This window comes from Vulpes lagopus, chromosome 15 (assembly GCF_018345385.1).
Source record: "Vulpes lagopus strain Blue_001 chromosome 15, ASM1834538v1, whole genome shotgun sequence".
Classification (NCBI taxonomy): Eukaryota; Metazoa; Chordata; class Mammalia; order Carnivora; family Canidae; genus Vulpes; species Vulpes lagopus.
Window position 1 is genome coordinate 8,994,956 of NC_054838.1, and position 16,551 is coordinate 9,011,506.

A 16,551-nucleotide genomic window follows, 5' to 3' on the forward strand; every position below is an offset into this window, starting at 1 on the left:
TTATTATTTACTAAAACATTATGGGTTCAAGAACATTAGGTGATGTTCTTAGAAAGGGGTCCGATTTAGTTCCATTTCTAGCCATTTTTTTTAAGATTTTATTTATTTATTAATGTGACACACACACACACACACAGAGGCAGAGACACAGGCAGAGGGAGAAGCAGGCTCCATGCTGGGAACATGAAGTGGGACTCGATCCCGGGTCTAAAGGATCACGCCCTGGGCTGAAGGCGGCGCTAAACCACACCCAGGCTGCCCCATGTCTAGCCATTTAACAGGAAGCTAACTTTATCTACTACATCGATACTAAGAACTGAATATTAAAATTAATCTAACAAGAGGGTAAGGAAGAAGGGAAATAAATATAGAGGCTAGGAAATAAGAGACAGATTATTATTATTTTTTATATTTTATTTATCTATTCATGAGAAACACACAGAGAGACAGAGGCAGGGACACAGGCATAGGGGAGAAGCAGGCTCTAAGCAGGGAGCCCGACGTGGGACTCGACCCCGGGTCTCCAGGGTCACGCCCGGGGCTGAAGGCAGACGCTAAACCGCTGAGCCACCCGGGCTGCCAGGAGAGAGATTTTTAAAGGAAAAAGACTATTGTATTTGGTACTCATAGGACACCCACCACAACTCATAGTGCACTTTTTTTCTGTCGCTTATTTCTTCAGTGTAGGGTGTGTGTGCGCGCTGTTCCCTAGTCAAGCAGGGGTACTTCATATTGTGATCACATGAGCTAAAATGAAATGCCGACATTCTAACACATAGGATACCGGAACAAAAAATAGAAAAAGCAGGCCCCTCTGGGTGGGTGAGACAACTAGAAAAGTGACCTTTTCCTCTGGACTAGGCCGGCAGGGACCGGATAGGGCCCCCACTCACCCCCTTAACTGGATACAACCTGCACCACCGTATCAGCACCTTTACATCCCCAGGAGGGAAACTTGGTTGACCCTAGGTTGACACCTGCGCCTGCACAGCGCACGTAACTTACTTACTAAGATGTTGATGGGCAGCCCCGGTGCCTCAGCGGTTTAGCGCCGCCTTCGGCTCAGGGCCTGATCCCGTGGTCCTGGGGTCCCAGGATCGAGTCCCACGTCGGGCTCCCTGCAGGAGTCTCTGCCTCTCTCTGTGTCTCATAAATAAATAAAATCTTAAAAAAAAAAAAAAAGTGTTGATTGCACAGGCCATACCAATACTGGAGATCTTACTGCGACCCTCAGCATCCTCTGAGGTGAAGTTCTTAGTAAGTTCACGCTGGACAGCCGCCACCTCGGAAACCTACCGCAACGCCGCTCCCAGAGAGAGGCCGACGGAGACCGCCTGGGTCCCACGGCGCAGAGGTGCCGCAGACCCGACCGGGAGCGGAGGAGGGGGCGGGGGTGAGGAGAAGGGCGCTACAGCTAGGGCCTGAGGAGGAGGAGTGACGGCAAGGCGGCCCCTCCCCGCCCCGGCCTCACTCTCCCCGCGGCCCAGCTCTCACGCGGCGCCTCAGGCTCGGAGCCCACCGACGCCAGGCACGCAGGACTTGACGCCAGGCACGCAGGACTTGACGCCAGGCACGCAGGACTTCCGGCCTCACGCACGCACGCACGCGGGGGCGGGGGGGCAGCCGCTGACCGGGGTGCGGACGCTCTGCGCGGGGCACAGCCGGCCGAGGTCCGCAGAAGGTCGCTCCCGCGGAGCCAACGCTCGGCTGGTCTGCAGGACTCCCGCACCCGCTCACGGCTGCCCCTCGAGACACACGCGGAAAGGGCAGAAAAGTCCGAGTCCGCACGGAGGGAAACTGTTGGCGGGAGGCTGCGCAGGCCACGCCCGCTCGAGTGGGCCTCGCGCCTGCGCCTGCTGCCCGTCACCTGCGCCTGCGCTTCGCCCAGCTCGAGCGGGCCTCGAGGCGGCCTTGCGCATGCGTGCGGCTGTCCTCATGTGCGCCTGCGCCGCCCGTCACGTGCACCCGCGCCACGCCCAGCTCGAGCAGGCTTCAAGGCGGCCTCGCGCACGCGGTGCGACTGCTCTGATCTGCGCCTGCGCCTGCTGTCCGTCACCTGCACCTGCTGCCCGTCACGTGCGCCCAGCTCGAGGCGGCCTCGCGCACGCGGAGCGGCTGCCCTCATGTGCGCCTGCACCTGCTGTTTGTCACCTGCGCCCGCGAGGGCTGCGGGGAGGCTCCTGGGCTCTAAGAGCAGGAGGCGCTAAGATACTGGAGAGCCTCAGCTCTCACACGGAGCGCTGCTTGCCCCGAGCTCACCCCCTGGAGAGCCCAGGTAAATTTATTTCTAATCAGACCTCGTCTGGATGTATCCGGGAGGGCTGTTTGACTCTCCATGGGGAACTTTTTGAACTTTTTGCCAAGAGCTGCAGGAGAAAGAGACGCAGTGCTCCTTTGAACCCTCTGCAAATGTGAGCTAAAGTGGAAAGAGTAAAAATTTTAAAACTCTCTATGCAAAGGGGATTTCTAAATAATATATGAAACTCATAAGAATTTCATCAGGGCAGGGCTAATTTAATCGACTAGTGGCTGTTTCCACTAGTGGATGGGAAAGCTCGACTCATTATTTATGAAGTAGTTAAATGCAGAAGCCAAAATTCCCCTCTTGTCCTTTTTAATCCGGGAACACCACGGTTTCTTCTCTTGTCCCGTCACATTCTACCCTGGTTGTTTCCTAACTCATTTGTGAATCATGATACATAATACACCGCTGACAAATTCTTTTATAAGAAACAGAGCCGTGTTCCTCAAACTTTTTTCATTCTCTCTCCCTCAAGGGCCTTTTTTAAGACTTTCTCCGCCAGTTGTTCATCTCCACCCATCCCCATCATGAAACAATATTAAAGAGGGGAGCCTGGCTGGCCCAGTCCGTGGAGCAAGTGCCCCTTGATCTCGAGATTGTGAGTTTCGGCCCCATGTTGGGTACAGAGATTACTTAAAAATAAAATTTAAAAAAAAAGTAAGATTTTATCTGGTAGGGTTGGACTTTATGGAGTGAAACTCTAGTAATATCTAATATTTTCCCACATCCCGCACCATAACCAATTTCACACTCTTGGGGGAAGTACTGACCCTTTTGAGAATATGCAGTGTAGGGCAGTTTTACTTTCTAGAATATTCCCTGTAGAAACTATATTTTGCAGCCTTTAGATATCTGCAAGGATTTCCTAAAATGAAATTTTATTTTTTTTAATTTTTTTTTTAATTTTTTTTCTATTTATTTATTTATGATAGTCACAGAGAGAGAGAGAGAGAGAGTCAGAGACACAGGCAGAGGGAGAAGCAGGTTCCATGCACCGGGAGCCGGATGTGGGATTCGATCCCAGGTCTCCAGGATCGCGCCCTGGGCCAAAGGCAGGCGCCAAACTGCTGCACCACCCAGGGATCCCTAAAATGAAGTTTTAATTTGGTGTACAAACAGCTTTAAAAAAAATAGGTGAAATCCACATTAGACTCCCCTATCCCTGCTACCCTAACTAAACTCTCTCATCATCCTATTCTGTGCATTCAAGGGAAGAGCTGAAAACAAGAAAAAAGAACAGAATAATGGGAAACTAATCATATTCAGCTGTAGAGGACTAGAATGAAAATTATTCAGAGTGCAAGAATAAGTGTGAACTGTGACTCTCCACCCAATAAGTACACCTTCACTAGAGCCATGTAAGTCCCTAGGACCTGCATATCTGTCTTCTAATTTTTCCCACTGGTCCTGTCCTAGTCTATTATAAATTATTTTGATCCTGATTTCTTAGTTTTTAATTGTGTATTTCCTATAGCTGCCTTAAATTGTGAAATCAAGGAAATATTTTATATATGTGTGTGTGTTATAAGTATGTATAAATTAGAAGCACATATCTGGGGGCATCTGGGTGGCTCCGTCAGTTAAGTGTCTGGCTTCAGCTCAGGTCATGATCCTGGGGTCCTCGGATAGAGCCCTACATCGGGCTCCCGGCTCAGCAGGGAACCTGTTTCTCCCTCTCCCACTTCCCCTGCTTGTGCTCTGTCAAATAAATAAAATTTTCAAAAAACAAGCACATATATCCACTCATATATATGCATGTCAATAATCAATTAGTTGAGGTACCCTAAATACTGTGAGATACTTGAGGGCATAAATCATATCATATTGACCTCATAACGATTACACAGCAAGCATAGCAATAGTTTGCTCAACAAATGACCTAGAGAATGGTCTAAGCTTCCTGTGTGGTATTTCAACAGACACCAAATCAACTATTTGGGTTTATATGAACTGGAATAATATAGGTTTGGAGACATTCCATTTACTTTTTTTATACCATAAAAGTTTTGTTTCCTTCTGATATACATGGTCTTAAAGATAAGAACTTAGTAGAGATCATATGTAGACACATGAAACTAATGAAGCAATATAAAGTAAATATGCCTGTGCCCTAATGGAAGAATGAAATTTCAACACTAGAAAAAGTGCTGGTTATTTTGTGAGAAAAATTATAAGTGTTATATTATAATGGGTTATTATCCATACTCTACTAAACTTGAAGGCAACTCTTACACATGACATATCTCAGAAGTATAACTTGCATCTCTATAGGTTGGGTATCATTAGAACAGAGCTATAAGAGATTCATAAAGAGGAGAAATATCTTCACCATTTCCTTTTCCCGAGCCTTGAGGGACTGAAGTTATGTCATGGATCTCCAATGTTTTATTTTTTACAGATAAGATTAAAATACTTTCAAAATGTAAAATATACAGTCTGATACCTTCTGTTCTATAAAACAGTGGAACATTAAGAGGCTTTAAAACACCAGCTCTTTTTGGACATTCCAGAGTGTGTCTGCACTCTTCTTAAAAAGGGCCTCCTCATCAGAATTCAAGTTAATTTTCACAATATCCGAGACACCATTTTGCCCCAAAACACAGGGGATACTGAGAAAGATTTCTTCTTTGATTCCATATAAGCCCTAAAAGGCAAAATTAGATTATTGTTCAGTAACATGATATGGAAAAGCACTTGTGCAAGACAGCTTCAGAATAAGAGGATACCAGAGAGACCATGGAGCTCAATTAGAATCAGAAGGTGGTAGAGTAGCTATCAACAATATTGATCCTAATGTCCTATGACTATACAGAGTTTGTGTTCAAGGATGTGAAGAACATACCAGAGGCCTTCAAAGGGACCAAGAAAGGCAATGTCTACTTTACCCGTTACCAGTTCCATTTTTCTGTCCAAAGGAAAGATGCCATCCAATCCTTCATGATGCCATTTTATCTGATAAAGGACTGCAAAATCAAGCAGCCTGTATTTGGTGTAAATTACAGCAAAAGAATAGTGAAGGCTGAGAAGCAGGAAGTGGCTGGAAAGACTTCTTTATATGAGTTGACCTTTACACCAAGAGGCACCATTGAGTTGCACAATAGATGCTACAGGTAACATCTCAATCCTCCAAAGGTGAAGCCTCCAATGGACCCTGCAGGTACTCTCATATGCCCAGGAGGGCTTTTGTCTTTCCCCTGCCAAGTACCAATGGAATGCATGCATGTATGGGTACTTCCATCCACCACTCCATCTGACTTCTACCCAGGACCTCCCATGATGAACTGAACATGGAATAGTTGCAACCATGGCCACCACCCTATTCTGGGCTCCCGAAACCTCCAGCCAGCAGCCCCGACATTCCTTCCACTCCTGCAGCTGAAGTGTTTTGGGAATTTGTTTCCCCTCTACTTTCTCTGTCTTTTTTCTAGAGGGGCTTCTTGAACTAGAATTGGAGAATGTAGATCCATCCCATCATGCCATTTGGGGGCTGCTGGGTGGCTGGAAATAAGGGTCCTGGCCTCTGGAGCCTGGCCCTATGTGCTAACCATGACCTGCTACCCAGCCCCCTCTTCTCTTTAAGCTTCATGCCTGGCTGACAATATGACCCAGGGATACATTAAAATGGACTCTCATTTGCCCCTATACTGGCCATGAAATGAGAAAATGGCTCTTTAAAAAGAATTCCCTATTTATATAAAAAAAAATCTAGCCAATTTATAAATATGAAATAAACTGTAGCCTTATTTATTTGCTGAAAATGTGAAGCAATAAAACTAAATGGGGTAAAAAAAATAAGAGTATATGAGTGATTATCCTCTTAATATCAAATGTTTAAGTTTTCCTATAAAATACAACTTGTTCATTGATTTGGTCAGTAAAAACTATGAAATTCCCATATTAGTCTCTTCTCAGAGCATTTGAAGAGTCAGAGTCCTCTTGACTCTTCCTCAGGCGTGCCCTAGGGGTAATTGCTTATTCTCCCATATGCCTGTGTATCCTCCAAAGAGGAGGGGTGTATGGTATCCATTGTGTACTCACTGTCTCTTTCAAGTCGTTAGTCCCCTACTCTCTTAACATTCCCTCTATTTTTTGAGGCTCATTTTCTAATGACCATTTACTAACCTCTTGGTTACTTCATCTCATTCATAAAAGACTGACACCTAGCTCACAATCTTTCCTCTCTGTCCCAATATCTGTGATTACTCTTGGTGACTTTGTATGTAGATCATATTTAAGGGCAAAGATGATGAATTTTGTCTGTAACCCTTTAGCGGAAAGTCAAACCCATTAACATGTGTATAAGCCAAAGGCTATACCACATGCATCCCTCCCTTCTACTTTCTCTCCCCACCCACTCTTTCACACCCCAGCAAGTAAATCCCACACCCATATAAATTCAGCTGTCTTCCCTCTCCATGCCTGTGCTCAGATCCCTGGAGAAAACTACACAATAAAGTTAATCTTTAACTTACATTATAATTAATTAATCAATGCATATCAACCTCAAACGAGCATCCACATAACAGTTATTCTTTTTGCGGGGGGCCAAGGGCTCAAATTCTATTTCTCATTATCTACAAAGGTGATTTCAAACCTTCTCAAACATCTGATTCCTCTATAGGTCCCCTGATTCTCAGGTGATTTTGTCTCCTTTCACTAAAAAAACATCCAATGACAAACTTACCAGTGTGCATGATTCACTGCCTATCCTCTAATATCTCCTGTTACAAGAAATAGCTGTCTCTCCTCCTTCCTAGAGCTAATACCTTCATCTATGCTCTGGATCCCACCCTCTCTGCTTAGTACTTCTATCTGTAATAACTACTTTTACTATCAGCATCTTATCTTTTAAAAAAAAAAAAAAAACACACAAACTTACCTGGCCTTGATTTTCCTCTCCAATTACTACTCTCTTTCCGTACCTTCACAGCCAAATACCTCAAAAGAGCTGTTTATACTAGTCTTAATTTCCTCAGAGATTCTCAAGGACCTTCCAAAGGGACATTTGGCAATATCTGGAGACATTTTTGACTGTCAAAACTGAGAGGAAAGGGTATGCTCCTGGCATCTAACAGGTCGAGGCCAGGGATGCTGCTAACATTCCACAATGCCCGGGATAGTCCTCCAACAACAATGAAGAATTATCTGGCCCAAAGTCAATAGGGCTGAGATTAAGAAAATCTTAGTGTATACTCCAAGCAGGCTTTCACTCCTATTACTTCATTAAACAGCTCCTGCTAAGGTTATGACTTCTATTACTTTATCCTCCTGGCATTTTTAATCCTCATTTTATATGACTTCTCATCGTCAATCAACAACAGAAAACCAATTCTTTAGTCTTTAAAGCATCCTCTTCTCTCTTGGTTACCATGAATCCATGGTTCTCTTCTCTTGGTTTTTAACTCTCTGGCTGACACTTCTTAGTCACCTTTGTGTACTCATACTATAAACTCAACTTTTAACACTAGAATTCCTCAAGACTCAATCTCAGTCTGTCTTTATTACACTTTATTACACTCTCCTTAGGCAAGCTCATTGAAATGCCCAGCTTCAGTTACCATGTGTAAGGGATATCTGTTGCCTGTGCTTGCCCAGCATCTCTGTCTTTGTTGTTGGTGATGTTGTTAACAGACCTCTCTTTCCCTCTCAGGAACTATCTCCAAACTGACTCCTACTTAGAACTCTTAGGAGTTCCGGAAGCTTGTACCCAACTGCCCATTTTCTTTTGGATATTGCAAAAGCACCTGAAATTCAACTTGTTCATAACTGCAAACATGATCTTTAAACCTGGTTCTCCTTGAGAATTCCCTTCCTCAGGGGATATCACTATCTATATAATGGTGCAAAACAGAAATTTATAAATGTCTTCCTTTTCCTTATTTCCTACTTCATCTATTACCAAGTCCTACGAACATTACCTACTAAATACAGTGTCTCTCAAATTTATCCCCTTCTCTTCACCTCTACTATTGTCCTTTCTATTCTAAGCTACTGCTCGTCTTCTTTTTTTTAAGATTTCATTTATTCACTAAACACACAGGACATAGGCAGAAACATAGGTAGAGGGAGAAGCAGGCTCCCTGGGGAGAGCCTGATGCAGTACTCCATCCCAGGATCGTGGCCTGAGCCAAAGGCAGATGCTCAACTACTAAGCCACCTAGGCATCCCTACTGCTCATCTTCTTGACAGGATTCTGCAAGTCTACTCTTGTCCCTTTCAAATCTGTTGCCTCCATCATAGCCATAGACATCTGTTTACCATGAATGCTTGCCAGTCCCTTAAAATCTTTTGGTTGGCTTTCCATAGACCTAAATCCTTTTATTAGGCTTTCAGTGGCTGAATCCTGCTTACTTCTCTAGCCTTACCATGCACTTCCCTTCACTCTCTGCATTTCAATAACACCTTTTTTTCAGATCCACAAGTGCCCTCTACTTATACCTACATCACTTCCTCCGCATATGTGTTCCTTCTGCTTAGACTATTAGTCCAGCCTTCCAAATTAACTCCTACTTATTATTCAGAATAGGTCACATTTTACTTCCTTAGGAAGTTTTCCCTTACTATCACCCATGCTCCTACCCAGGGTAGTTAAATTCTCTCCTTGTATACTCTTAAGTACTTGGTAGTTTTTAATCATAGCACTTATCGTAATTTGTCATTATATATTTACTTTTACAATTATTTTATTAAATCCATTTCTTTTGGGCAGCCCGGGTGGCTCAGTGGTTTAGCAGGCCTGGGGCCTGATCCTGGAGACCGGGGATCGAGTCCCACGTCGGGCTCCCTGCATGGAGCCTGCTTCTCCCTCTGCCTGTGTTTCTGCCTACCCCCCCCCCCCGTCATGAATAAATAAAAATTTTTTTAAATTAAAATAAAATAAATCCATTTCTTTCATTGAACTCCATGAAGTCAGGGCCTTCTTTGTTCACCTCTATATCCTCAACATCTTGTATAATACCTAGCACATAGTAGGGACTCAAGAAATATTAAAGAAAAGATGATAAATGAAGAGTCAGTTTAAGCCTACCTTAACCATAGTAGAAACTGGATGCACTCTCCTAAGATTTTTCAAAACTGATCCTACCAGATCTGTCACAGACAGTCCAATAGCCCAAGAGGTATACCCTTTCAGCTTGATAATCTCATAGGCACTGCAGTTTAGAAAGTAAGAAAATCAAGTTCATGGCAAATCAACTCAGAAAACATATTATTTTTCAAGCTTCCATTTTGAAGTAATCTACATGTCATTGCCACTCTGAGACTTATTCTAGAAATTATTTATGAATAAGCAATAGAAGTTTCTATACCATTTTCATAAATTTCATTATTCACTTTAAATAATAATTAACCCATCCTTCTCTTATCATAAAGGCAGAATACTAGGGCATATGTGTCACTAAATATGAAACTTTAGAGTTGCATCACTCCACAAAGTTATTAACAGTGATTATTTTTAAGTAATATTACAGGTGATATTATCTTCTTTACACTTTTCTTAATTTTCTTATTTTCTATTTGCCACCAATTTGGATTGACATTCAAACTCAAAGAACAAAGAGGTTTTAACTGAGCAGAGTTTATTTAGTTTTGGGAAAAAGGAACCAGGACAGGAAATGGAATGTTTGGAATCATTATTTGTATCATATCAGATGGTCTTGCAACCGTGTAAGCACAGTTTCAAGGCCCCAGGACTGCACACAATACACTTGGTAGCAAATGAGAAGACTGATGTGTGTATGGACCACTTCGGCATAGGAAAGTTGGGACTAGACTATATTCATTGTGGTAACCTGTGATTTGACTGTCGGTTGAAAACCAGGGGCACAGTTTTATTATTTAAAGCATGCAGATTGGGATCCCTGGGTGGCACAGTGGTTTGGCGCTTGCCTTTGGCCCAGGGCGCGATCCTGGAGACCCGGGATCGAATCCCACATCGGGCTCCCGGTGCATGGAGCCTGCTTCTCCCTCTGCCTATGTCTCTGCCTCTCTCTCTCTCTCTCTCTCTCTCTGTGACTATTATAAATGAATAAAAATTAAAAAAAAATAATAATAAAGCATGCAGATTGCTGTCAAATTTAGGATTAACTTTCAGACTCTCAATTCAATATGGCCAAGACTCTGGGGTAAGTGAAAGGAAAGGGAGGGAGACTCTGCCTAGTGATTGATTGAATAATGATGTTTGAGCTGAAGAAAGCCCTGCAGTAGATAACTGGGGGAAAAATCTTACCAGTGGAATCTGGATGCTGACATACATCCTCTCAGGAATTAACAAAACAAATTGACAAAGAGAAAAGAGTTGAGAAAAAACTGGCTAAAAATATAATCCTTTAGTTGTTATTAACCATCCTAATGAAAATAAAACTGCTGGCATAAAGAAAAGGGCAAAGGGAGCAAATAGAACAAGCAGTTTTAAGACTACTATCCTAAGACAAAAAACTGACTGCTCTATTAAAAACCTGGAAGGACATCCTATTAAATCATGATGTCACTCCCCTGCCATTGTTGGTTAGCCACTGGAAAATCAGAGACTATGACAAAAAAGAGTTGAGTTGTTTTTAGATAAAGACTAGCAGTATCCTGGGATTCTTTATAACTATAGATCCTCTGCTAAATGACCAAGAGGCAAATAATTTAATTTGGACACTGCATGTTGGGAGGATTAATTGGAATGAGTACTGATCTGTAATGTGTTGCAGTATTTGGTATTTAAATCACACAGGACTTCAGTGGAAAGGTCTTAATCATTATTCTCTTATAGAAACAGTCTTTTGAATTAGGAACTAGCATTCCCTCTGGTACAATTATTAGGAATTGGGTAGACAGAGACTAACACTATAACATCCCTGCAAGAAATAGATAGGTGACTCCATGACATTTAGAAACCAGTATTGGCTAAAATAGATTCCTTAGCTGGGTTGTGGTTCTGCCTCCAGATCAGGTTGATTCCTGCATTTACTGAGAAATGGCCTTTAATGGACCCTATATCTGGAAATCTATGGCATATGGGTAAAGGATACTTGTGTTGAGAAGGACAGGAAATGATACTATAATATTAACATAGGTGTTTTATGCTAGGCATTAACTTAATCTCTTATCCAAAGCTATTTGGCATAACAAAGAGTTTGTAGGTTTCCTTAAGAAAATTTAAGAAAATGAGGGACGCCTGGCTGGCTCAGCTGGTTAAGCATCCAACTCTTGATTTGGGCTCAGGTCATGATCTCAGGGTCATGAGATTGAGACCCAAGTCAGACTCTGTGCTGAATGTGGAGCCTGGTTTAAGATTATCTCTTTCCCTCTCCCGTTGCCCCTCCCTCCTCCATTTGCATGCATGCTTACTCTCTCTCTTAAAAAAGAAAGAAAATGACACATACTAATAACAATTACCAAAGTGAAAAGACAGTTGGGGAAATTGACCTAAAGCTTCCAATTGATGTGATCCCAGCAGAAATAGTTTGGCCAGAAGAGGAAATAAATTTGCTTTAGAAATATCAAACACACAAATCGAACTCCAATAAAAAAAAATACAAAATAATAAAAAGAAAAAAAGAAAATAAACATAGTCCTGGCCTAAATAAATAAATAAATAAATGCTATTTCAAGAAAACACACACACACATACACACAGAATGTATTCCCCATTCTAATGGGTTTCCAACATAGTTTTGTTCCTATACATGTTTTCAAAATATGTATTTCTCACATGCCTATATTTTTAACATTCCTACACAGCGTTATAAAGTATATTGTTTTCTTTTTTTTTGTCCCTCAGAATAAAGCTTTTAAGATCTGACAAAGGAGAGAGAGTACAATCATTTTGCTTTCTTCTAATGGGGCCAGACTCTCGATTTCAACTCAGGTCATGATCTCAGGGACGTGAGATCCAGCCTGGTGCCAGCTCCATGCTCAGCAGAGAGTCTGTTTGGAATTATTTCTCCCTCCCCCTGTGTCCTCCCCCTGTTCATGCTTTCTCTCTAAATAAATAAATAATATCTTTTAAAAATATCAGACACACAATTAAATGAGTCTGTCAATACATTTAATAAGGCACAAGTGACAGTAAATAAAAGGGGAAAATAGAATAATCCAATTAGCTAAGGATTACCAAAACACCTGTGAGTGATTTTGGTTACCTATTGTACAGATCCTGGTGATCATAGGACAAGCTATAGGAATAGCTTGTCTTTTTCTATGTATAAAATATTGAAGACATGTTTGTCAAAGGAACTCTGAGGAATATATGGTACAAAAATAATCATCCAAGGTCATGGAGAAGTATCATGGATAGAAGGCTAACATTAAGTCTAGATCCTTTCCAAGAAAAGGCAGGACTATTTAGAAAGATGACTTTGGGTGTGCTTTTGCACAAAACAGTTTTCTAGGTTAAAAAATCAGTTAAGCACTGGAGGATTCTGAGAAGATGGTGAAATAGGAAGCACCAGGATTCTATCCCCCCACCTAGACAATAATTGTTTTACCCAAATCTGTCTGACATAACTATTCTGGAGCTGTGGAGTCTATTGAAGGCTTGAAACTTCAGGGGAAGGCTCCAGTGGTAATTTGTAGTTACCTTCAGTCAATTTCAGCTCTTAGCACTGTAGCAACTATCTATCCCCCACCTTCAGCAGGTAGCTGTTCATATGTCCCCCAAGTAGCTTGTGCACAGCCTACAAAAAAGCCTTCTCTAAATATCAGGAATCGATGACAGAGGTGTAGAAAAAGGAGGGCAGCCATTTTTTTTGCACCTTCCCCCAATCATTGCAGTCCCTTCCCATCTGGCTATAGTGACCTCCAGGGAATTTTAAAGGTAAGCATCCTCTCCCCATTCCCTTTATTTTTCTCTTTTTCTCTTACTGTTTTGTGCAAAAGCACACCCAAAGTCCTCTTTCTAAATAGTCCTGGAAACCTCAACAAATTACTAGCAGCCAAATTCATAGGCACTTTCAAAGAATTATACACTATGACAGAGTGAGGTTTATTCCTGGAATGGAAGCAAAGGATGGGTCAACATATGGAAATTCATTGATCCAGTCTGACACATTAACATACTTAGAAAAAAATAATTATCCCATTTGATGCAAAAAAAATCGTTTGACAAGATTCAACACCCTTTCATAATAAAAACACTTAAGAAACTAGGAATTACAGAAACTACTTCAACATAATAAAAGCCATACATGAAAACCCTACAGTGATCATAGTCAGTGGTGAAATACTGAAAGTGTTTCCTTTAAGATCAGGAACAAGGAAAGAATGCCCACTTTGCCACTTCTATTCAACACAGTATTAGAAATTCTATCCAGAGTAATTATACAAGACAGAGAAATAAAAGGCATCCAAATTGGAAAGAAGAAAAATTATCCCTGCTCACAGATGACATGATCTTATATGCAGATAACTCTAAATTACACACACACCTACACACACACAAAAATTGTTAGAACTATAAGTGAATTCAGCAAAGTAACAATATAAAGTCAACATACAAAATTGCATTTCTATACAATAACAATGAACGATATGAACATAAAATTAAGAAAATAATTCCACTTACAACAGCATCAAAAAGAATAAAATAATTAGGAATTGACCAAGGAAGTAAAAGACTTGTGCAATAAAAACTATAAAATATTGCTGAAAGAAATTGAAGATGATACAAATAATCCCAAAGTGATCTATAAATTCAATGCAATCCCCATCAAAATCCTGCAGATATTTTTTTGCAGAACCAGAATATAACAAACAAACAAAAAACACTCTTAAATATGGAAAAGAAACTGGTAGTTGCCAGAGGGGAGGTGGATGGAGGGATGTGCAAAACAGATACAAGAGATTAATAGATACAAACTTCCAGTTATGAAATAAATAAGTGATGGCGATGAAAAGTACAGCATAGAGAATACAGCTAATAATATTGTAATAACGTTGTATGATAACAGATGGTGACTACACTTATTGTGGTGAGCACTAATTAATGTACAGAACTGTCAATCAATATCATATATTGTATACCTGAAACTAGTATAACATTGTATGCTAATAGAAAAAAAGATGAAGAAACTGAGATTTTACTATTTTAAATAAGTTCTCAATATCATACCACTAATAAATGATGAAGCCAGGATTCAAGTCTCAGCAACCTGATTTCAAAGTTGATGATTATACACTATGCCATATTACCCTCAAATACATATGCGTTCTTATGAAATGATAAAGAGATTTTCCTTTTAAAAAATGGGCCCCAGAGAAAACTATGCATAATATAAGTCTGAATTTGGGGATTTTCAGAAGGTTTGAGTTATTTATCTCATAAAAAGCAAGATCAACTATATACTTTTTGCCTCTGAAACTAATTCTTAAGACTGATTATTAAGGCACTGAGATATTGAATAAGTACTGTTACCTTTCAACAACTTGTTTATGGATATTTTTCCACTGGTCTTTGTCTGCATCAGTTCCTAATTTAGGGTCTAGAGTCTTCAGAGCAACACCAGCAACATTCACTCCACTCCATAAAGGCACTAAAAGAAATATATCTCAGAATAAACTCTTCTTCCCAGTACTACATTAGTCCTTTGAGTTCAATAGGTTTATATTATAAACTTAGGTTACTACCTTATACATTTATAAAAATAAGTTTAATATGGACAAAAGAAAGAAATGTAAAAACCCAAAATTACAAAATTTTAGAAAAATATGTAATAGAAGTTATTTACACTTGTGTCGTATAGGAAGCATTTAAAGCAAGATGCAACTTCAGAATCCATAAAAGGATTAGTAAGATAAAATATCATAAGCACCTAGAGGAAAAAGAGCAACAAATTAATACTACTCAGCAGTAACAAAGAGCTGACAGGGAATAACCATCAACCTAGAATCTTGTATCAGTTAAAGTGTCAAAATGAGATGAAACTAAAACATTTTCACATAAATAAAACAGACAGGATATACTCCAGAAAGAGAGAATTGAATTCAGGGGAAGGAGTTAGAGATAAAATAAAGATAAGCAGTACAATTGGTAAACATGTACACAAATACAGACGGGTATTATACTTAAATAGTAATAAGTAATTTGGGGATATGAAAACAGAATGGAATACAGTTGCCCCTTGAACAACAGAAGTTTGAACTGTGTGGTTTCACTCATACATGAATTTTTCCCAGTAAATATCTTGGAAAGTGCTTTGAGATATGCAAGAATTAGAAAAAAACTTGCAGATGAAACAGGTAACCTAGAAATACCCCCCCAAAATTTTTTAAGTTGGGTATTATTATAAAGAAAACAGCCTATAATACATATAACATGCTTTTTTATTTATTTTTTTAAGATGTTATTTATTTACTCATGAGAGAGGCAGAAACATAGGCAGAGGGAGAAGCAGGTTCCATGCAGGCAGCCCCATGCGGGACTCAATCCCAGGATTCCAGGATCACGTCCTGAGCCGAAGGCAAATGCTCAATCACTGAGCCACCCAGGCATCCCAACATACTTTGTTTTAATTAACTGTTTATACTACCACGAAGGCTTCCAATCAACAGTAGGCTATTAGTAATTAAATTTGGGGGGAGTCAGAAGTTTTATGCAGATTTTCAAGTGTGTGGGGATTGGAACCCCTAACCTCAATGTTGTTCAAGGGTCAACTGTAATTAAATATGTGAGAGAACAAGGCTAATCAAACTTAATACATTCTAAGGTCTGTGTATTATTCCAAAGAAGAATAAACCCACTAATATTTTGAGGTCAAGTATGAATGTTAAAAATTTATAGATGACCACCTACAAAGTGAGTGTATAATCCAAAGTAGTAGAGGAAATTAAAGAAAGTTTATTTGATCCAATAGAAAGCAGAAAAGAAAAAAAAGAAAGAAAACCTCACTAAATAGAATAATAAATATATTTAAATCAAGACTAATCAGGGATGCCTGGAAGGCTCAGGGTGTGATCCTGGAATCCTGGGATTGAGGCCCACATCAGGCTCCCTGCATGGAGCCTCCTTCTGTCTCTGCCTGTGTCTCTGCCTCTTTCTCTGTGTCTCTCATGAATAAATAAAAATTTAAAGACTAATCAGAATATACTACTTTATAAATATAAAATTATGAAATATTAAATTGTGGCATTAAAACATACCTAGAAAAATTATTTTTTAAAGACTTTAAGGAGGAAGAACTGAGTTAAGAAAATAACACACACACAAAAAAAAATAACACAAGCAAACAGGTCAAATTAAGGCACTGGTGAAAGAAATATTTATC

At 40.4% G+C, this 16,551-nt stretch overlaps 1 protein-coding gene and 1 pseudogene across 1 annotated transcript in view; one reads left to right on the forward strand and one right to left on the reverse strand.

Annotated features, from left to right (window-relative positions):
* Positions 1-4,102: 4,102 nt before the first annotated feature.
* The window catches only part of LOC121475959 (L-lactate dehydrogenase C chain), a 43,356-nt gene continuing 30,907 nt past the window's right edge, over positions 4,103-16,551 (reverse strand). Inside the window, exons 6-8 of the mRNA XM_041729645.1 lie at positions 14,703-14,820; positions 9,330-9,453; positions 4,103-4,946 (exon numbers count right to left, since the gene is read on the reverse strand). Coding sequence (XP_041585579.1) covers positions 4,782-4,946; positions 9,330-9,453; positions 14,703-14,820 — 407 coding nt within the window. The 3' untranslated portion in view covers positions 4,103-4,781. The remainder of the gene's footprint in view (positions 4,947-9,329; positions 9,454-14,702; positions 14,821-16,551) is intronic.
* Positions 5,084-7,084, forward strand: LOC121476519 (annotated as a pseudogene).